At 39.5% G+C, this 23,367-nt stretch overlaps 2 protein-coding genes across 2 annotated transcripts; one reads left to right on the top strand and one right to left on the bottom strand.

Moving 5' to 3' along the window:
• Nucleotides 1-1,516: 1,516 nt before the first annotated feature.
• b4galnt1a (beta-1,4-N-acetyl-galactosaminyl transferase 1a) lies at nucleotides 1,517-9,472 on the top strand. Its single transcript, XM_072367565.1, has 10 exons — nucleotides 1,517-1,780; nucleotides 1,875-2,057; nucleotides 2,674-2,780; nucleotides 2,955-2,992; nucleotides 3,080-3,260; nucleotides 3,507-3,599; nucleotides 3,694-3,881; nucleotides 3,965-4,105; nucleotides 8,878-9,115; nucleotides 9,266-9,472. The coding sequence occupies exons 1-10, from the start codon at nucleotides 1,530-1,532 to the stop codon at nucleotides 9,469-9,471; spliced, it is 1,626 nt and encodes a 541-aa protein (XP_072223666.1). The 5' UTR covers nucleotides 1,517-1,529; the 3' UTR covers nucleotide 9,472.
• A 3,302-nt stretch (nucleotides 9,473-12,774) lies between these two features.
• slc26a10 (solute carrier family 26 member 10) lies at nucleotides 12,775-18,510 on the bottom strand. The gene is made up of 18 exons (XM_072366850.1): nucleotides 18,074-18,510; nucleotides 17,535-17,645; nucleotides 17,232-17,389; nucleotides 16,950-17,114; nucleotides 16,714-16,866; nucleotides 16,544-16,626; nucleotides 16,297-16,444; nucleotides 16,088-16,201; nucleotides 15,740-15,817; nucleotides 15,563-15,658; nucleotides 15,052-15,158; nucleotides 14,701-14,770; nucleotides 14,311-14,493; nucleotides 14,153-14,207; nucleotides 13,959-14,047; nucleotides 13,812-13,866; nucleotides 13,581-13,687; nucleotides 12,775-13,477 (listed from the first exon to the last, which is right to left on the bottom strand). The coding sequence occupies exons 1-18, from the start codon at nucleotides 18,336-18,338 to the stop codon at nucleotides 13,439-13,441; spliced, it is 2,076 nt and encodes a 691-aa protein (XP_072222951.1). The 5' UTR covers nucleotides 18,339-18,510; the 3' UTR covers nucleotides 12,775-13,438.
• Nucleotides 18,511-23,367: the final 4,857 nt, after the last annotated feature.

The raw sequence follows: 23,367 nt of genomic DNA, 5'->3' as shown, positions 1-23,367 counted from the left end.
TTATGGTTTTGTCCAATAATGTGCGTCAATGTGAGTTTGTCAAACCTCTCCCTTAACCAGCCTTCCTCGTATGATTCGTCAGATTCCGGTGACACATGGGAGGTACACTGCAGGTCCTCTTTGGCCATGAAGTCTGTTGAGGCTGTTGAAATTGTGTTTTTTGCTGAAACAAACTCAGGAAAGGTTGTTAGTGGTTGCAGTTGCCATTGATATGCATATGTCATGTTCAGGGTGTGGTGGACAAAAGTGTGTGAAGCATCTGGTGCCAGATCAGATAGGGGTTGAGATTAGACAAAGGCTTAATTTGCACATCCAGTTCCTGCTTGTCAGGTTACTGGGACAGGTTTTAGAGAGCAAAATGCAAGGTGGAACCTTGAATGTGACTCTACACATTTGAGTGGGATGGTCGTGTTCTCACTAATTGTTTGACCTGATGAACCAATAGAATATAAATTGTTCCACTTAGTTTATTTTTTTGTGAATTCTGAAGTTTTTAATCACAGAATGTGTGGCTTCTGAGTCAACTAAGAATACAATGTTTTGTTCTGTGATGTTCAGTGTGTGTTCTGGAAATTTCTTGAAATGATCAGATGTGTAATGAATATATGTTAGGACAGTTGCATGTGTCTGTGAGTGTGGTGTAGTCCCTGCCTCTCCATCCACAGGTTGGTTGGGCTTCTCAGCAGGAGTCCACATCTTTCTGGCAACCCCCAACCACCTTCAGTGTCCGCGTTGGCCACAAACAAAACAGACTTTTGAATTCTCTTTTGCTCCTGTAACGACCATGTCCCTTTCCTGTTCTTTTTGTGTGTGGAAGTTGTCATTGGTTTTTTTACTTTGTGTCTCTGCTTCTGCTTTCCACATCTCAAAACATTCTTTTTGACCTTCCATGATTTCTAAGAAATTTAGTTTTTTTCTTGTAATTTCTTGTTCTTTTTTCTTCTAGTTTTTCTATATTTTTTAAACTGAAGGATCCCCCTATCGGGAATCCGAGCTCATTTGTCCATACATTTGAATATTGTAAGCTTTTATCCCCAAACCTCTTTTTCATAATTTCCACAATTGGCCCCTCCGCAGAATGAACCGCTTCCACAGAAAATCTACTCCCCATTCTGAATGAAGAGGCCGTATGACAAGACACTTCAATAAGCTACAAATGGCAAAAAGCTGGCCAACTGTGAAGTTGAAAGTTATTTGAAATTGTTGCCCAAAAACCCAAATTTGAAAGAAAATGTATTAAGTCAGTATTTCAAATACTCACCAGACGAGTTTAGCTGAACTCTGTTCTTGGAATCCCTGTGGCAGCGATCTAGGATGTGTTTCCTGGAAAATCCAGGATGTCCTGTTACTTTCCATGCCTCGTCCTGAGTGGCTGCTCACGGGATCCTGCTGACAACACCAAATTGTTATGGAAGTTTTTTTTACGCTTCCATCCTAATACCTCTGATGAGAAATGAAACATAGAACTTTTCTTTTTCTTTTTCTTTTTCGTTGCAAGGAAAAAGATATATCTCATATGTCCTTTTGCTATGGATACTATTCTGACTTTCCTATCAATATTTTTTCAGATGTATAGGAACTATAAGAAGGTTTTCAGATGGATTTTGGTCTCTGGACTATTGTTGGTACTCCTCTTTCATTTTTGGAGCCCTTGGACCAGCTCAGGAGTTGACATACGGTCAAAATGGAGTCCAGTACAAAAAGTCCTCAGTAAGAAAATGGGAGACATCATCAGAGGTTACCCTGATATTAATTACCACAAAAAGGAGGAAGTGGCATGGTGGGATTTTTGTATGTGTGCCTGTATTTACTAAATTCTAAAGTAAATTAAGTTTTTGTCCTTAACAACTCACTCTTTACTACTTCTTATACAGTCGTTTGGCTCAAAATGCATGTGTCTGTCTGGCTGGTGAGGAAACATTTCACCTGCCATTCTCCAGTCTGCTCTTCCCACCTGTGTGGGCCTACAACCTCCAGTATGCATTCTTGGAAAACCATCATGATCCTGAGGGTATAAAACATCATAGAGCTCAGGAGTACAAAAACTTTCAAAGGAGGTAAAATTCTGATTATAGAATACAGTTGGCAAATGCACCCTTATGTTATAACTTTCTTTTTGAGACATATCTATAAAATGACAAACCGTAAAGTTCACACCAAAAGGAGCGATTCTCTCCCACAGAAGGCATAGGTCCTGTACAATCAAATGCTGTGTCAGTGTTGCTCAAAAATGCTGGTACAAGCTGAGCTGTCAATTATTTCATACACGAAACATAGATGGTGAAAAGATTCATATTGTCAAGCCAAAGTTATCCAAGCTGACGACAATGAACTCATGAAAGAATTCTCCAGCAATGCAGTTTCTATGTGAATGCATGTGATTTTGATTATCATCCATGTAAATTAGGTGATAAAAGATTAAAGCATGTTATGCGTGTTACAGAATGATCTGACACGGAGATTAAAACAGAGAAACACAAAAAGCAGCAGATGTATTTATCAACTTATAATGCAGTCACTCAATGAGGCAGGATAAGATGCCACCCTATGTTCTGCCATGTCATCTGTTCACAGACACTTCATGCAAAAATATAAACTGGTTAACTGTGGGTAACAGGGTTTTTATAAAGCACCACTGTCTATCATGCTCTAATATGAATGACGTGTGCAAAGGTCCTACAATCCAGCAGATGTGCTTATTGTAGCTGAGGCCAACAATCCTCTTCAATACCCCATACAGGGTGTGGAGGTACAACCCCTCAAAACCATCATCATTCTCGGTAATACCATATTTAACATGGTAAAATGTTTTTTAAAAAAGAACTTTCAAATGTTTAATCTTCTCAAGGTACCTTTGTAATAGTTTTTCACTGTAAGTTTTGTTTGTTGAAATATTTCACCATTATTCAACTTTTCATTTCCACATTCCACTAATAATTTCTCTCTTTCCACAGGTTTAGGCCTTAAACAAGAAGCAAGATCAAGCTATACAGTAACTTCCTAATTTTCAAGTTTTTATTATGATTAACAAAGATTATTTCTGTTTAAATTGTTTGATCATCCCACCCCCCAAAAACAGGTCAATTTGACAGCAACACTGGGGACTTTTGATGTTGCTGCCACAGTGGACAGGGTCTCCATAAAAGGAGAGGGAGAGAAAGACATGACACTCTCAAGTCCTCGTCTCTCTGCTCTGAACAGGCAGCTGCAATTTGTCACCTATACAAACATCGTATTCCATCCGAAAACAGCAGATCCAAGTAAAGTTATTATGCAGATACTATGTTCATATTAAGAGTAGAATGTAATTTGTAAGGCTGTGAGTTTTTTTTTTTTATATCTTTCAGCTCAGTGGTACCTGAGTCAAATCTAAGTGGTTGAAGAGGGAGCATTGATGTCTAGATTTGCAAAACCTAAATCTAAATCCTAAAGCCTAAATCTGCACTTATTAATCTTCCTAATAGTCTTAAATTTGGAATGATCTAAGTCTCTGCTTCATTCTGCAGTTCAGTTTGCAACTGATGGTCACCAGGCATTTTTTACCATCAAAGTTGGACATAGAAAGGTTCCAAAACTTTACAACTCTGGATACAGTGGAAGTTTGTGAACACTTTCTGTAAACTATTAACAGTTTCATTTTATGCCAAATGTTTGAGAGTCACATTAGTAAATTACTTTTCTATTTCCTCTCAGGTTATAACATCACTGCTCTGGTTACCATTGCCACAAAGACTTTTATACGATATGACAAACTCAAAGATCTCATTGACAGCATAAGGAAATATTATCCCACCGTCACCATAGTGATAGCAGATGATAATAAACACCCTCAGCCAGTGACCGGTCCTCACATAGAACATTATATTATGCCATTTGGAAAGGTAAAAAAGTTTTTATGTAATTTCCTGCTTGTGATAATCAATCAATTCAGTTAAAGTGTGTTAATTACTCTTTACCTATATAGGGCTGGTTTGCAGGAAGAAACCTGGCTGTATCTCAAGTGACTACAAAGTATGTGCTTTGGGTAGATGATGATTTCATGTTTACTGCAAACACTAAGCTGGAAAAGATGGTGGACATCCTAGAAAAGACTACTCTGGATCTGGTGAGATGCATGTCGAGCCGTGTCTGTCACACCTCTGCATTTCTCTGACCACTATTTCATTCAGTTCAGAGTGAGTCTCCCGAGAAGACCATCTACTTCTACCTCTATGGTTTCCTTCCGCCGCAATCTCCGCAACCTGTCGCCCACCTGCTTCTCCTCCGTTGTTGCCTCCGCTCTTCCAACCTCCAGCACATTCTCCTCCCTTGAGGTTAATGATGCCACAGAGTCCCTTTACTCTACACTGAGCTTATCTCTGGATAGTCTGTGTCCTCTATCCACCAAACCCACCCGATCCTCCTAGTCTCACCCCTGGCTTAATGATACTCTCCGAGCGTTGCGCACCAATCTCAGAGCTGCCAAAAGGAAATGGCACAAGTCAAAAGATCCTGCAGATCTAGCTAAACTCCAGGTGCTACTGTCATCATTCGCATCCAGTGTTACTGATGCAAAAAAGTCTTTCTACATCAACAAGATTCATAGTACTACTGACACCCGGAAACTTTTTTCCACCTTCAAAACTCTACTTAATCCTCCGCCACCTGCTACCAATCTAACAGCAGACACCTTTGCCTAATTTTTTACTGACAAAGTGGCAGCTATAAGCAAACAGTTTACCGAACCTGGTACCACAAAATCTGCATGCAGAAGTCCTACTGCATCATTTTCCTCATTTACCCCGCTCGCTCAGAGCAGTGTGTCTAAACTTCTCACATGTAGCCTTCCTACTACATGCCTGCTGGACCCTGTCCCTACTAATCTTCTCCAATCAATTGCTCCTACTGTAACTGCAGCAGTCACGCATCTGATTAATCGGGGGCTCACACCAAAAGCGTTGTGAGCGACCACAGCCAAGCAGGACGCTCACAACCCGCCGCTTGTACTTCTTCTGCCGCCGGAAGCGGCCAGAGAAGCCGGAAGCGGCCAAAGGGGCGGGGCTTATATGTATAGCAACTAGCATATATATATAATAATCCATCCATACATCGGTTCCCTCTTTCACCATGGATCGTACTCTTGGCAGCCTTCTTTGTGTTTCTTTGTGTTTCTTTGTGTTTGCGCTCTGCCGTTTTCCGCCCTTTTCCGCTTTTTTCCACCTTTTTTTCGCCTTTTTTCCGCCTTCGGAATCCAGATCGGCCCTAATTGGCTGTCGTCGCGTAGCGTCACTGCTCATTTGCATAAAGTTGAGCCTTTCTCAACTCTTGAAGCTCATGAAGCTCACGAAGCTCAGAACGCGCCGCTCACAACGCCGGCCGCTCATCGACGCCAGCTTACATTGAAAATGAATGGCAGCTGGCCGCTCACGCTGCTCACGACACTTTTGGTGTGAGCCCCCGGTAATGCTTCACTGACATCGGGCACATTTCCTACCACATTCAAGCAAGCTCAGGTTACACCGCTGCTTAAGAAACCTTCCCTCCCTCCAACTCATGTGGAGAATTATCGGCCGGTCTCCCTCCTCCCATTTCTGTCTAAAATCATTGAAAGGGCGGTCTTTAAGCAGGTCACCGATTACCTCTCACATAACAACCTACTTGACCCAAACCAATCTGGGTTTAAAAGTGGACACTCCACCGAAACGGCTCTGTTGGCTGTGACAGAAGCCTTAAAAGAAGCCAGAGCGACAGCTAAGTCCTCTGTACTAATCCTACTCGACTTATCAGCTGCATTTGACACTGTCAACCACAGTAGCCTTTTGTCCATACTCTCTAGCATGGGCATCACAGGCAGAGCACACTCCTGGTTTGAATCATACCTCACTGGTCGGTCTTTCAAAGTATCCTGGCTTGGTCACACTTCTGCAGCGCACCACCTCGCCACAGGGGTCCCCCAAGGTTCAGTACTGGGACCTCTTCTCTTTGCCATATACACAACTCATTGGGACAGATCATCCGATCACATGGCTTCTCATACCAATGTTATGTTGATGATACCCAGCTCTATCTGTCATTCCCACCTGACGACCACACGGTCTCAGCACGAATCTCAGACTGTCTCTCTGACATATCAACATGGATGAAAGCCCATCACCTCCAACTTAACTGTGCTGTGAAACCTCTGCAAATGGTCCCGAACGCGGCGGCGCGTCTGGTCTTCGATCAGCCTAAAAGAACACACGTCACCCCTCTGTACATTGAACTCCACTGGCTACCCTTAGCCGCCCGCATCAAATTCAAGTCATTGATGTTTGCCTACAAAGTGCTTAATGGAACGGCTCCCATCTACTTTAATGCTCTTGCAAAGGCTTATGTCACAACTCGATCCCTCCGTTCGTCCCAGGATTGTCGTCTAGCAGTGTCTACACCATGCTTAAGACAATCCAAACTCTTTTCATGTGTCGTCCCACGATGGTGGAATGACCTACCGAGCGCTACCAGAACAGGGGCGTCCCTGTCTATCGTCAAGAAGCTCTTGAAAACCCAGCTCTTCAGAGAGCATCTCCTATCCTAGCACTTACCTTGTACTTCCCTACCCCCTCTATTTTTGCACTTTATCTTTCTGCACTTCCTTCTATGCCTGCACCCTATCTCTACTCTGTCACCTCTGACAGAGTCGGACTAGTGGGTTTCTTCTATGTAGTTTATTGTTAGCTTTTTGTATAGCTTGTTATATCTTGATTTGTAAGTCACTTTGGATAAAAGCGTCTGCTAAATACATAAACATAAACAATATTGAAATGTTCTAGCTAACCTACTACATAACATAGTGTTGAGACAACAGAGCGTGTTCAGACTCATTCTTACCAGCAGCAGTAATCATACATATTGACAGACTGTTAAAAAAAATAATTTAATTTAATTGGTATTTTATTTAAAGAATGTTAAGCATCTAGTTGTTTGCATATGAAGTATACAAATAACATCCATGAGGGTGTTTTAAAAAGAATGTATTTTAGCCCTAATCATGCTAGTTTTTCTAACTATAAGCAGGTGTCTGCCTAAACCCAAACAGGTAGTGACAAAAGTGTTTTAGTAAAGCGCAGTCTTGCACTGAACTGAACAGAACTCTGAAAAAACAGTTTTCATAATCTGGTCTTAACATGTAAAAATGCTTGAATGAGTTCAAGAATTGCACATACATACGCCATCAAATGAGTCATATTTTTCTGCAGCCACTTACAGGGGTGATGCTTGAAAGGACGCTGTTATGGGTTGCATTCAAGGATATGAATAAAAACAGAATACACTATGTGGCAGTTTTCATGGAGGACTTGTTGAAAACAGACCTGCCACAAAGTCATTTGACTCCAGTTAAATCCCTGTACCTGAGAATCTTCCTTTCTCTTGCAAGAATTTTGTAGCATGTGTAGCGTGGTACAAAGTGAAGTTGCAATCCACTACACATTTAATTTGAAAAAATCTTCGTTCTCACAACGTATTCCCGCGAGACTTCCCTTGTCCCTCAACATAGTGTAGTGAACGCGCCCTCTGCTGGTGAGAGTTAGACACTGCATCACCATATTTGTCAAACAATAAACGAACCTTTCCCGATCAGACAACACACAGACAATTTTCAACAAACTCATGAGTTATACAAGTAATATTAAACATATAAATAATAATAATAATGAGGGTATATCACCGATGGCTATGTATGCCACACATGGACAACAGGACAGTGGTGTGGTGGTTGTCAGTAACAGGGTTCGAATGGTTCGAATCCTGGCAGGGGTCTTTCTGTGTGGAGTTTGCATGTTCTCCCCGTGTATGTGTGAGTTCTCTCCAGGCACTCTGGCCTTGTCCCACCATCCAAAAACATGCATGTTAGGTTAATTGATGTCTTTGAAATTGTCTTTAATTGTCTGAGTGTGCATGACTGTTTGTCTCTATGTTGTTTAATGTGGTCTGCCTCTTGCCCAATGAAGCTGGGATATGCCCCAGCACCCATGCAACCCTGACACGCATTTCCACGACCTCTACTGTTCTACCTGTCTGTCTCTTAAAAAGAGATCTTTTTAATGAGGTTAATTATTGTTTTGATGAGGACATACTGTATGTTTGGCGCAATAAATCAGTTGTAGTTTTTACAGTTAGAACACATTCTGCGTTGAAACCCTGCTGAGCCAGTTAGTGTCACCACAGCCGTCACGGATGATCATGATCCCACAACCACATTTCAAATTTTTTCATCATTAAAGTCCTGCCCTTTCGAAACTGGAGTACACATGCTTTGAACTATTATATAAACTATAATGCCACTTCAAAACTTACATTTCAAACTTTAGTCAGTAGTTCCTTAATCTTTTCAATATGCCTCTGTCTACATATTATCAAAATTTATTTAAGATGTTTCCTGTTAAATGACAGTCCTTCACCATGAAACAGAAGTTTGATGTTACTCAGAAGTGCACTGTCCTACACAACTCACATTTTGCATGTCAGTATTGGCTCGTGTTTACAGTGTCACAGAATGACTGTTTGGATGAAGCAGTCTCTGCATATCCCAAGCGCCATGGCTGGCAAGCCGGGGCCTAAAAGCTTCAGTGCAGCAGTTGCTGGGGCCTTCGGTTGCGTCACTGGCTGAAGCGCCACTAAGGTGCAAGGGCTTTTATCACTGCTTGCAGCTTTAATGTGTTTTTATAGTTTAAAATTCTTACATCTTGGATACCACCATGTCAGTTCACAGGATTATACCAGAAAAATATCTGAATATTTTAATAGAGCAGTTGTGTAGGGCAGGATGTGCTTGAAATGTTCTGTTTTCTTTTTTCCTTTTTTTTGTCTCTCTTTGTTAATGACCTGGTAATCATCCCATTTTTATTGTTTAAACTTCAGGTTGGCGGTGCAGTGAGAGAGGCTACAGGTTACACTGCCACATTCCGTCACACAATTTCAGTAGAAGATGGAGGAGAGGAGGGTGACTGTTTACACATGAGACTTGGATACCACCATGTCATTGAGGGATTCCCCAATTGCGTTGTAGCAGATGCTGTCATCAACTTCTTCATGGCATTGACACACAAAGTGCAGCAAGTCGGCTTTGACCCACGGCTGTCAAGACAGGGTCATCTGGGTTTGTAGTAGTTTCATTTATAGATATTTTTAAAATTTTCTTCATAGAGTGATTACAGTGCTGAATTGTTGCTGAATGGGGGTGGAGAAGAAACACGAAGGATTATGCAAATCTGATTTTTATTTTCCTATTTATGTTTTGATGCTGCAGAATTTTTCATTGACAGTTTGGGCTCCCTCCACATTGGCTCCTGCAGTGACGTTATTGTAAACCACGCTTCAAAGATCAACCTACCCTGGACTAAATCGGACATACAAAATGCCTATGAAAAGTTCCGATACTCGTCCAGTGGTGGGCATGATAGTAATGAACTTTTTTATTTTAAGTACAGGTTCAAGTGCATGACCAGACAATGAAACCTGGCTGTATCTCAAGTAAATACAAAGTATGTGCTTTTAGAGGATTACGATTTCCTCTTTACTGCAAACACCAAGCTGGAAAAGATGATGGACATGCTAGAGAAGACTACTCTGGATCTGGTGAGATGCATGTCATGCAATATTAAAATGTTTGACACATGTCTATGGAATGACAGTAGTACACAAAAAAGGAATGTATTTATGAAAGAATACAAAATTAATGGGGTAATATAAAGAGAAAAAATTATATCAAATCATAGATAATTGCTTGTGTTATAAATTAAACTGCAACTGCCAAAACTTGCTCTCAAATCTGCAACTTTTAAATCAGTGAGGCTAACCCCGGATTAAGAGACTGTACTGTACACACCGAAAAAATAGCCTGATGGGTTCTTTGCTCATGCAAATTACAAAAGCCAAAAAAAAAGGTCTATAGTTTGTGGTGGAGAGCGCAATCTGCTCTGCTGTTCTGGAGCCACTGGAGGCAGTTGTTTACAGATATATGCTGCATGTTGATGAACGTAATGCACAATACTATTTAATCCTCTATATAACATAGTGTTGAGACAACAGAGCGTGTTCAGACAGAGACTTTTTGAGCTCCGCTGCAACGATACAGATCATTCTTCAGCAGCAGTAATCATACATGCTAACAGCTTTTAATGTTGAAAATTTGATTTAATTTAAATTATGTTTAAAGAATATTAAACATCTAGTAGTCTGCATATGTAGCACAACAATGACATCCACAAGGGTGTTTTAAAAAGAATGTATTTTAGACCTAATTGTGATAGTTTATAAGCAGGTAGTTACTGCCTAAACCCAAACAGGAAGTGACAGAAGTGTTTTAGTAAAGCTGGCCTTGCAATTAAATGAACAGAACTCTGACAAACCTACTGCTCTACCTGTCTGTCTCTTAAAAAGAGCTATCTTTAATGAGGTCACTAATTGTTTTGATAAGGACATACTGTATGTTTGGCGCAACAAAGCAGTTGTGATGAAAAATCAGTTGTAGTTTTTACAGTTAGAACACGTTCCACAGTGAAACCTGTTGATCCAGTCTGTCCAGTCAGTTTCACCACAGCCACCACGGATAATTCTGGTCCCATACCAAACACACCCAACATCACTAAAGCCCTGCCCTGTCGAAACGTAAGTTTACACGGTTTGAACTATTATATAAACCATAAAGCCACTCTAAAACATTAATCTCAGACTTTGGAGAGTAGTTCTTTATTCTTTTCAATATGCCTCTGTCTACATATTATCTAATTTTATTTAAGATCCCATACAGCAAAATGTAACTGTTCTGGATCAGGGCCAGACATTCGACACAATTTGGTGCAGATCTACTAAACATGTACGCACCAGTGTCTTTGTTCACAACGTCCCAATACTGGCACAGATTTGGGTAGGTCAGGGCCTCTGTACAGTTAATAAAGATGATCCGGGATATGACCAGACTTAAGTGATCATATCCCAGATATGGCACAGATCCAAACGACGTGTCAACATGTGGTTTAGATCTGGCACAGATTCATTATTCAAAATTTACATCTGTGCTTAATATGAAATCCACACACTCTTGTTTTCAAAATTATTCATTTTTCTTGCAGAAAAAAGTCAATACGTACCAAGCAAACTGTAAAGGATGCTTCCTGTTAAATGCTTGAAACTCTGTTATTATCTTCTTATCAAATTAAAATGTATTTTATGTATTGCTCTTACAGATAATGTAGTGCTAAGTAATAAGAGGTTTGATGTTACTACAGGATGTAACTGGCTACTTGAAGCTGATATTTTGAATATGGCCGTAAAGTCAGAATTTAGGTGAGATATGCAATTTAAGTCTAAATCTAGTATTAACATACAAGATAGAAATGTGTAGTAAATGTGATGTAAGGCGTGTAATGTAATATTATTGAAAAAGGAGTATATTCCATCAAGTTACAGTTTTGAAATATTTGTCTGACATTGTGTCTGGGGTGTGTTTGATCTCAACAAATTTCTGAAGAAATAAAATTCCTGTTTCTTGTTCGCTAAGTGGAAAGTCATGTGACCCTTCGTTCAGGCAGATGGTCATTGCAATTTTTTACCACAAGATGGAAACAAAATGTCAGACAAAAATGCCACACAAGGCCAAGAACAAATCTGAAATTTCATGAATTACCTAAAATTAGAGTTTATTTTCTTCTATGTTTTAAATACTGTGTTCCTGAACGCATTTAACTGTTTAGTAATAATAGATGATTCTCTGTTTTGATTAAATCCACTGTAATCTTGTAATCTGATTGTGTATTTTTGTATTGTTTGTTTTCCTTGTTTTCCCTGTATGGTACATTATGTCATAATGCTTGACGTGCCTGTTTTTGCAGGAAAAGCTATCACACCAGCCAAAGTTTTGTCTTTTAAATAGCTGACCTTCTTATGGATTGTGCAGGGCTATCAGCATTATTTATTTTATTATCATTTTATTTTTATTTACAACGTATGTCTGTATCTGTGTTCATTTTGGTAGGCATGGCTGTAGAATCTGGCTTGGTAAACATTTGGCCAGATTCTTGTGCATCATGTTCTAATTGAAGTGGACTACTTCCTGCCAATTAGTGAAACACTCCTTGAGCTTTAAAGGGAAAACCCAAAGGGCACAGTGTCTGGAGGCCTCTTTGAAATATGCACAGGAAAAAAAATAATAACCTGGCTATCCAACATCAAGCAAGAAAATAATTAGTGTTTTCTCCTTTTTTATCTTATTTTGTCCTGGTTTTGAACTCACGGTACATATAGTTTTTTTATCAGGTCGAGGTAACAGGATTGAAATGAAGAGCAGTGAGTGTAAAGCTTTGGACAGCAGAGGGCAGCATAGCAATAAAATAACTCATCACTTGTAACTAATGTGAAGATTAATGTAACAAAAGTTCTGTCAAAATGTATCATCTTTCCTTGAAAGAAGCAAATAGCAGATGCACCAGAAAGCTTTGCATTCATGTCTTTACAGTATAGATTTTGATGCTGCATGTTGAATAAAGCAGAAATCTGTTTTGACTCCTGTTGATTTGTCTTCTCTTTGTCTTTGCTATCATTTAAATGTTAGAGCATCTATTTGTGACACTGCTCAGTGCAGGCGCAGAAATTTACAGTATCTCATCGAATACAAAGACTGCTCTTCATACCTCTTCAAAATCTGTCAAAGTGGAATGCTTCACATTCCACAGTGTTCCCCCACAAAAGGTATTAATGTTTGATAGCTGTATCAATCCAAATAAAAGAGTATAAAAAAGGCATAATACTCCTGTGTCTATGATATTTATTCATATTAGTCTACATTTCAATGGGCAAAAACAATACAATCTAAGTTCTGTTTTTGGAGTCATATGTGTTGTGTTGAAAGCCAGTCAATGGCATGGTTGCTGTACAAAGATTGCCTTTAATGTACATGTCGGCATCTTCAAACTTGGCTTTCAAAACATATAAATAGTAATATATTTGAACAAACTATGCAGTGCACTTCATATTTAGTTGTATAGCAGACAACAAACAGTAACTAAATAAATATTACCATGCCAAAATACATGATAAATGATTATCAAAAAAAGACAAAACTGTCTTAACTAGAACTAGAACAAGTCAGAAACAGTATTACAGACATAACTTCTTTTCTTTCTGCATGATGACAAGATTCCTTCTACTGGACTTAAACCCAGCTGGTTTACATTTAAGTGTGAATCCAATATCTGCAAAAAAAAACTGGTAACACTGATGTAAAAGTAGTTGTAATTCATCTTGCTACAACAGGCTACTGCTTCTTTGGAACATTAATATACAGTACAAGCAGAACCCAATGTCGGAGTGCCCCTGTACAGCTGACAGTGATCGGCTTCTCTAATGAAGTCTTGGTGCCCTCTGCCGTTTTAGTCCTAGACACTTGGCCAAAGTCAGCGTGACTCATTATTGTCCTCCTGGCTTATACCCAAACTGTTGTGGTGTTCTCTGGAGGTTTTTCCTATAACAGATGACAGCAGCAGTATAATCTTTTTCTTTTCACAATGGTTCATGTAATAAGAAATCAGTGTGTCCTCTTTTTTTTAACAGATTTTGATCTCTACCTTCTGTTGTTGAATGTACATCACAGCGTCATGAACGGTGACAAAAATATGTTGAGGGTTCATGTGTTTCATTAGGCCACTTGATGTCAGGATCTTTAAGACACTCTCTATGGGAACAAAGAGGTATAACCAGTCTGCATGTGTCATAAAAATGTTCAAAAAATTCTACTGAACATTGTTGTGACTGAGAAAACAATTGGGAAAGAAATATTATGGATCAATTAGTCTTACCATTGCAGTTTGCCAAATACACATGAACTCCAATTTTTTGGCATTCATTGCACATCTGCAAAGAGGCAAAATCACTGTGAATTAAGAAATGGGGAAGGAAATATCTTACAGTGAGGTATTATCTTGTCTTTTTTTTTGTTCGCTAACCTGTGTGAAGAGTCGTGCTCCAGCGACATCAACAAATATCACACTGCTGCAATCAATCAGCACGGACTGGACATCGCTTTCAGATGTTTCTGCAGAGAAAAATAAGTGCAGGTGTCCTTCCATTGTCTGCAGCACAAAATAATGTAAACAGTGAACTAAAGTTGCTTTAAAGTTTTATTAAAGGCTTAACTTACCTGATTTAAAGAACTCATTTTCTGAGGAAAATGACGTATTTGCAATGCCTCCTTCCTAAAGAGCAACATAAGAATTAAATAGTATTTCACTGTGTATGGATTTTTTAAAAATACGTATATCATTTCATTATCACTCCATTCAGAGATTGCAGTCATACCACAGTGCTGACGGCGGTCTCTCTCTCCCGTTTCTCCACAGCTTTCCTGGCCTTCTCCCGGCTGCGGATCTTCTCTGGCGTCAGGCCCAACAGCTTGCTCATTTGTTCTCTAAAGAAGCTGCGGTTGCCATAGTAAATAGGTCCATTATAATTCAGGATCTTCACTCCAGGCACTTCATAACACTGAAGGAAAAACAGGAGAGTCACATCTTTAATTTTCATGGAAATTCCTGAATCATCTCTGCGATTATAACTGTCAATTGGTACCTGAATAAGAAAATGTCTTCTTATTTAATTTAGTTATATTGCATACCTAATTAAAGTAAATGCCTGAACTAAACTGTTCATTTGAATCCATTGGAATGAATAATAACCTCAGACGATGCTCACCTTGTTGTGGTTCTCCAGAGATCTGTATATTTCTGTGTTGCTTGCCCGTCCAAGTACTGAGCAACCAGCCCTGTTGAAACATTGGCAATTAATTAAAAATCAAAGTGCCACAATATGATAAATGATCTATTGAGCCTGCCTTGAACACTCAAACTTTTGTTTCTTCGGCTTTGTAGTTCATGTAATAACATTGAGGAAATTTTGCTGCATGTGAGCATGAGGTGAAAGTAAGTTTACTGTATATTTAATATTAGCAGATTAGCATGGTATTTGCCACAGCTAAAATTCTGACGAAAGCTGCTGTTGCTGGATTGCATCACAGTTTTTGGACAAAGGTAATGCAAAATGTACCTTTGAGTGCGACAGATCACAGTCATCATAGAGAACACCACTCCAATAGCCAGCCCAAGGTCCACATTGAGTACCACCACAGACAGCCAGGTTACAACCCAAACCATCTGCACAAACACAATAACGTGAAAAAACTAAACCAAAAAAACATTAACAATAGAAGCATGTCACTGTAAATTATGGCTAATTCTTGCCAAGCAGTCGGAGTGAAAGTGCAAGGGTTAAGGTGATTTATCTGACATCTTCTTTGTGCTCCACTAGCTCATGACTGCATGATTTGATTGATAATTCTTGGATGGAAGAGTATTCATTTCAAATAACCTTGCAACTGTGACAACGCAGGCATTGTTTAAAAGTACATACATCAGCAATTTGTCAGTAGGCAACTAACCTCAAAGAGATTCAAACTACACTGTGGACATAATTAACCAAGTTTCTGTCTGTTTTATCTTGTTTATCCTTGAATGGGAACCACATTCTTATACCCCATAATTCCATTAAATGGCCTTACAAAGTCAAGCTTGCTGATTCTCCACAGCTCAGGTAAGTCTTGGAACTGCAAGAACATCTGGCTGAGGCTGGTAACGTTGATGCATGCCAGGGCTGCCTGAGAGAGACAGATGAAGAGAGTGAAAATGGAATTTCTGCTTTTCTGATTCATTGTGTAGATTCAAGCAAGGAAGCACACCTTGGGTAGGAAGTAGAATAGTGGTCCAACCAGCAGCAGGACAATCAGGACAACCAGACTAGTGAACAAGCCAGAGAGCTGCAGGAAGACACACACACAAATGCATTCACAAGTACAACGAAACAAAGAGTTATATGTAGATTAGATATGAAATCAGGATTTTGTATTTCCATTTTTCCATTTTTGAATATAGCTTACTATATTTGCCACAGTGTATCAAACAGTAATTAAACTCATTCAAATTCCTTCCAATGTCCACATGAATACTTTTTTCTATTGGTGTGAGCTTTGTTTATTTTTGATCTGCAAACTTGACAATGAAGCCTCATCATGCACCATGCACACTACCTGAGTGTATCCTCCAGCACTCTCAAGTATGTTAGTGGTTGCTAGAGTGGCTGAGCTTGGGAAGCAGGTGAAAAAGGAGGACACTGTGTTGGTGATCCCATGAGCCAGCAGCTCCTGAAATTAATCCCAGGTTCAAAACTAAATGTTAACATGTTGGTAAGAATATAATCTGACATTTCAGAAATGTGCTTAACATTGCTGAATCTTACCTGGTTGGGATTGATAGAATATCCATGTTTATCAGCGTAAATCATTGCCAGCGAAACAGACACAGCATATCCAACAAATGTTATGGCTATTGTGTCTCCCGCAATGGCAGGGAAAGTGTGAAAGGCTGGCAACTGTGGCTTTGGAAATCTGAGGACACAAAAATGAGTAAACGTTAGTAAGTACTGGTAGCTTCAGACATTATAGATATTTAAATTATAATTTTTTCCCCAAATTCTTGAAGATTACCCTGCAGGGATATGACCAACTATCTCAATGTCATAAGTAGAGTCCAGTGAGGAGGCATAGGCCACGCATGTAGCAATAATCACCTAAAGAGAAGAGCATAAAACCATGATTTACAACCAGTCAATTACATTTAAATTATCAAACTTTTATATCTTAAGAATTCAGCTGACCGTAAGAATCTCCACAGGGATGGGTGTACGCAGGCGGTGCCGATAACGTGTGTTGACCTCTTTAACAGGGACCAAGACAGCCAAACACACCAGAGAGATCAGCAGCTCAGCCATGTTAGTGTGGGGCAGGTTCTCCATCACTGATGCTAAAGTCTAAGCACACAAACCAGTGAGAAGACTCATTTTCTCAAAATACCTTTTTGGGAGATCACACCAAAACAACAAGCAATGATCACCTTGAAAAGGTAGAAGGTCCCAGTGTGGCGAGGGAGACGCAGGCCCAGCATGCTTTGCAGCTGTGAGATGGTGACATGGAAGGCGGCAGCACTGGTGAAAGCCTTAACAACTGGCTCTGAGAGATAGGTGGAGAGGAAGCCCAGCTGAAGGCCAAACATGCACAGCTGGGACACAAGAGATGAGCACAATTTTGGAATCAAGTCTAACGCTGCTGCTTTCACTTGCAATACATATTTAATTTTGTGACATTTATACACTGAAACTTTGAGCTTCTGTCTTACCATAATGATTCCTGAGAGAAGTGCGACAGCCGAGGCCACACCGATTCTCTGGGCCTCAAAGTTGGCTGCTTCATTCGAACTGGAGTTCATCTCCAGAGGAGTGGGAACCAGCTGCTCCACTACGGAGCCAGTCATCAGACTCACCACAGCAAAGGTACCTGAGAAGGTGAAGTCATCTCAGTAACAAGAACACATTATCTGAGCTTAGACTTCAAGATACTGTAGTCAAAGCACATCTGGTGATTAAGCCATGTCTGTTGTACCTTTCTTGAGTGTATAATAGATGGTGGATGGACTTCTTACCTGTGGACACATGGCGACCTGTGCCAAAAAACATGTATAGGACAACAGGGAAGAAGGAGGTGTAAAGGCCAAATATCGGAGCGACGGATGTGAGCAAAGCAAAGGCCATGCCTTAGGAAAAAAACACAAAAGAGAGAGTTTACTGATAACAAAGTCTTCTTTTTTAGAATCTAAAATTAGTCCTTACTTCTGACACGAAGGCTGAGACATGTTGTGTAAAATGAGATGAAAATTTCACAGAATGTTTGAAATTAACACGAGGCTGTGTTTTCTGTTATTCTTAACTGTAAAACTGTTAAGTTGAAAGGTTTAAAGTACAATTTTCAAGCAAATATGAAGCCTGCATTAGTGATTCAAATAAAAAGTAGGCCTGTCAGTGAAAAAACGATTACAAACAGTAAATATCATCATCATTAGCATTATTCATTTTTATCATTACATTTTGGGAAGTATAAGGGAGGACAAAATGGCAAATCCTATAGAAAACAAGCTGCCCGTTTTTCTAATTATGTTACTGATAGTACCGTATCGTTACTGACCTTGTGGGATATGAAGAATACCAACAGTCAGCCCCGCAATAGTATCTCCTAAAATCCATTTTTTCCATCTGTATCTCGGCAGCCAGTTGAAAATGGGGACTCTTTCCCTCAACAGGTGAAGGCAGGCTCGCTTTGAACACCTGACCTTCCCGGCGAGTTTTTCCCGGAGCCGCAAACTTCCACTCGCGTTGTCATCGGAGCCGTAAGCCTGCTTGAAGCGGTCCTCCGTGTAAATATTCCTGTACACGGCCACAGAAGCGCTCATGTTGTCCTTTAAGAGCCGACGAGTGATGCTTAACCATACAAGTGCGGTGGCTGAATCAGTCAAGGTGTTTTCAGTTGCAATACATTTATAGCAGACTCTGCCCTGACCTCAAGAGCCATTACATTTTCCTGTCAGACTCTTCTTAGCCAATGACATGGCTCACAGCTTAACTTTTTTTTTTTTACAGTATTGAACAACTCTTTACACATCTTTGGTCTGCCGCAAATAACATAAAGGTGTTCTGGTTCATTTTTTCCCAAAAGGGATCCCCTGGGTCCTACTGCTAAAAGTATTTTTAATTCTTTTCTCATCAGAGAACAGTCCAACAGCTGGCTGTACTTCACTTGCAAACCCTCCTTCCAAACACACGCACATACACACACTCCTCCACACTTAGCGTTAGGTACAAGCTCAGAGTTGATACAATGTGTAGCACTGTGAAACGCCCAAAGAGATCAAAGTAGTATTGTTGGTGGAGCTGAGGTGTAACCTCAAACCTTGTCTGTTAGCGAAGGATTTCATTTCCGAGAAGGATGGATGTCTGTAATGGGTGGGTGTTTAAAGTGTGTAGCCATAAGGAAAAAAGTCTAGGTAGCGAGGTACCCATGAGGCCTCTGTGAAACTCAATCACACAAGGAAACCTGGTTCATGGATCAAACCACACCTAAACTCTGATCAGAGATTGATGAGTGAGGTGTTCTTTGTTAGACAGCAGTGAATACAAGCAAGCTTTGGAAATTTAAACAAAGCAGGATGTATTTGTGTCTTATATTATTTGCAACTCACTGTTTAGTACTTTAGCTAGACAATCAAACTACAAATATATATATATATATATTTACAGATATATATATATATATTTTATACATATTTTTTTTAAGGATGAAACACAAGGAAATCACCCTCTCCAGAAAGATTCTGTTAAGCTGGTGACCATTAAACAAAGTTAATGTATCGTTTATTTCTGATGTAAGACCTGTTTTTGGGTGCTGGGAATAGATTGCTCCTGAAGCATGGGTAACATCTCATCCTATTAGGCTCGTTGAGGAAGGGCAGGCAAAATAACACTTTTAAATTTTTGCGAAGGCCCTTTGGTGAATTTGGCCCTAAGTTGAATTTGGGGTTGTACCACACATATACTGCACCACACATAAAATGAGCAGAAACGGTAACAAAGGATGAAAGACATTTGTTTCAGTGGGGTAAAAACACCACAAACTCTCACTTCTCACCTATTACTAGTGTTGGTGAGAAGGATAGCTCTTTAGCATAGTCGTAATCTTTAGTCATGACTCACATTAACATATTGCATGATGAGAAAAAAAAAAACAGGCAATGTCCACAAAGTCTAGATTTTCATCCATTAACCTTGATTTTGCATTCCATGCTGCACTGTTATTGTTTTTTGCATTTTTTTATATTTTGACGTTCGTTTTGGTCAGGTTTAGGTTATAAAACACATAAGCACACTCCTCAACATCAACCTTCTACTTCATTTTAGGGATTACTAAGATTCATGGGTCTCACAAGAGTGACATTACCAGCATATAATATCTGGTCATCATTTGATCTGACAGCATCAACAGTATCTTTTATTAAGGCCTATTGGACTACCCTACATGTTGAATAATGATGCTAAAGACACTCCAGGTTGTTATCAAAGACATCATCCCAACATGTTGGTATCGAAGATCATTTTCATGCACAATAATATCCTGACTGATATTCTGATTGGATTTCCACAGGATCCTGATTATGTTGCCCATACATCCTGGATAATCTCCTCCCCTGGTTTTAAAAAAAGGGAATATGCTACCTGGAGTACAGGGTGCTGCATTACAAGACCTTTGTGCGGTTCCTGATTATTCTCTGCTAGTAAATTCCAATGTGTCTGGGACTATGGTTAATTACATATAACTGTAGAGATATGATAAGAAACATAGATACTTTAACGACCATTTGCACAGGGGTATATATAAACAGGTTTCTCATTTCATATAAACACTGCAATCCAAATACACTCAAAACTAATAGATGACCCAGTCAATGTTTGCGTGCTGAGAGGTTTAGAAATTACAAATACCCAACAAGAGCCAAATGTGGGTAAATCTTGTTTTTCAGTGGGTAAATAGATTAAGATCACCAAGTAGGTGGCTGACAAATAATTTTTTTTAGGGTTCTTTTTTATGTATAGCAGCAGGCACTGCTGTGACTCTACTGTGTATCACTGTTACGATTGTGCTGTGAAGACATGAGAGGACCCAAATGCAGACACAGATGTAGACTGGAGGTTGAAGGGGACTTGACTGAGAATTTATTTAAAAACGGTAACCAAAAGTGCGGCAGAGAAAACTATTTACTAAGATGTAAACATCAAAACTAAATACAAAACAAAGCAAACAGTGAAAACAGAAACACAACAAACAGACTCCAGAGCATTTCCCGATGGTGATAACAGCAAGGATCTGACCAAGACCAAGGGAAACCAGGTAGCTTAAATACTGTGGAGAACTGATGATGAATGATTGCAGCTGAGGTTAATGAAAACAGGTGAGTGAGTGGAGCTTATAGCCAGGCAGGAGGGAACTGAGGGAAACTATGAGAGAGAGGGTGGAGCAAGAAACTAAACAGAACTAAGACAAGACTAACTGATCTAAAGTAAAAGTAATAAAGACAAAACATGAGAGTAAGTAATGACAGACAGCCAAAGACAGAAACATAAAAAATCCTGAAACCATTAACTCAAGAACACAAACTTAGCTTAAAGCTTAAAGTCAACCAAGAATGAAGAGCAACCACAGATTAATCTATGAACAAAAAGACAAAACCACAGTCCATGAAACCACAAATCCTAACAATCATACCTTTTTGTCAGTGAATCAAATCAGTGCAGCTTAATGCAACATGGCGCTTTTCATCAAACAAAGACTGTTCATGTGTTTAGGGTGGGTCGAATTAGAGTTGAAGCAACAACGCTGATTCTTATTGAAAGACCACAGAATAAAGTTGCAAGGCTCACATTATTTATTCATAACTGTCTCTTTAGATTGATGTTAATTATGAGTTTGCATTCCAAACAATTGCAGGTAATTATTCCATAAAGAAGCAAGAAGCAATTTGCTGGCTGGTAAAAATATCTTGACTGCAAAGTTTTCTCAGTTTACCAACCACTGGTAGATGAGCAAAAAAGATCTTTTGGGACTAACGGTTGATAACAAAATGTGTAACATATTGACCTTGATATTTGACAGCCCGCAGCCTTACATATAACCTCCATTCTGGTAAATTGTTAGCCTACAAACATCTAAGAGACACAGGTCAATATGAACATGTTCTGGTCTCCACCAAAACCCTTTGCTCTTATAATTACTGCATGCAGAATTGTTCAGCAGTGTTTCATGGCAGAACAGTCATATCAACAGAAATATTTGATTTAACTCTTTGGTAACCAGTGCAGTTTGCTAGTGGTAGTGAACAGCAGTTTAATCTGAGCTATCTTTAGTTTAGTTGGCCCTGACAAAGACAGGTCTACTGCAACCAAACATCCTGCTGTTGAGTTGCTGGATGATGCCAGAGGTCATCCCTGCAAGACACTATGTGCAGTTACTGGTGTAAAAAATAAAAAGAAAGCAAGAAAAAAAGAAAAAAAGCATCCATATTATGGCAAGTAAATCATTTAAATTTTTTTTCAAAACTTCAGCCCAGAGGACGCCGTGTTTAGCACGGGGTGTTTGGTAATCCCACCTACAGAGTCAGTGCTGGAGACCAGTCTAATGATTTAACAGTAATTAAAATTTCTTTCTAATGTCTATTCATTTTGAAACCTAAAAAGGAAAACATTCACTAATTTGCACTAAATCTTCCATGTGTTGATGTTATTTTTTCAAACCATAAGTGGAGTCAAACAGGATGTAGGTGAAAGGTCCATAGATATGTTGCTGATGCAAAGCATTGCTTGGACTGAGGGTGATGTATCCCCGCCTTTTAAACTAAATGCAATAAACAGACATCCATGTGGAGAGTTGTTTTTGTTCCTGAGTCATATTCCTAGAATTTCTGTGTCTCTGGTGGAGAGGACAAGCAATGATATAAGGGACTTCCTTTAAATGCCAGGAATGTGGGCCATTGTGTTGATTAGCTCCAGAGGATTTATAAACACACCAACAGAGTGATGTGTCTGCAGACTGTTTAAACAAGATATTAATCAGTGGTTAAAGGAACAATGCACTGAATGGAAAAGGATATGGAGTGTTAACCCCAAATAGATGAAATCTTTCTGCTCTTTCACAACAGACAGTTCATCATATGTTCAAACCGTAAATGCAAATATCTGAGTGGCACAAAGAGGTGCCTTTTACATAATCCAGAGTTCAAGATATTGGCCTGGAAGCAACAACAAACAATGTGTCAACACCTTTAAGAGTTTTGTTTGCTTTTTCTTTTTTTTTCAGTAAGATGTCACTATGTAGTCTGTCTTTTTGTGTGAATATGGATGACTATTCAAGGGACAGCTTGGTTTCTTTAAAGTGGAGTCATATGAAATTAGTTTCTTTAATGTTTTGGGTTTTTTTAAGGCTTCAGTCCACATCAGAAAGGCTTCTTCTGTTCTAACTAACAGGTGAGTTTCAGGCTTATAAGCTTTTGAGACAGTTAGATTATGAGAGTCTGACTGAAGAAATCACGAACCAGAAAATAAGTCCTTTTACCTTTAGTTCAAACATTTAGGGTTACCATGTTCTGGATGACTGAGAATCTATACAGACATGCTGTCTGGAACCTTAGTAAGAATAACCTTGGAATGGTGCGGGAGTATAAAGGGAGGTCAAAGGAAGCTTGCAGACGACAGGAACCACCTTCCTTTTCAGTCTGAGATGCAGACAACATAGAGTCCTGAATCTCACATCGCGTTAGTTCCTGAATTCTGAGAGGCTAAATGACTTTTTCTGTTGATAGACTTTGGTGGCTTTGAAGAGAGCAATGTAAAGGCCTAATACTACCATCGTAAAAGATAGAATGATGTCACAGTCAA

Source organism: Leuresthes tenuis, unplaced genomic scaffold (genome assembly GCF_036924035.1).
Source record: "Leuresthes tenuis unplaced genomic scaffold, fLeuTen1.0.hap1 SCAF_16, whole genome shotgun sequence".
Taxonomy (NCBI): Eukaryota; Metazoa; Chordata; class Actinopteri; order Atheriniformes; family Atherinopsidae; genus Leuresthes; species Leuresthes tenuis.
The sequence above is the reverse complement of the archived record's forward strand: the minus strand, read 5'-3'. Positions and strand labels throughout refer to the sequence as shown.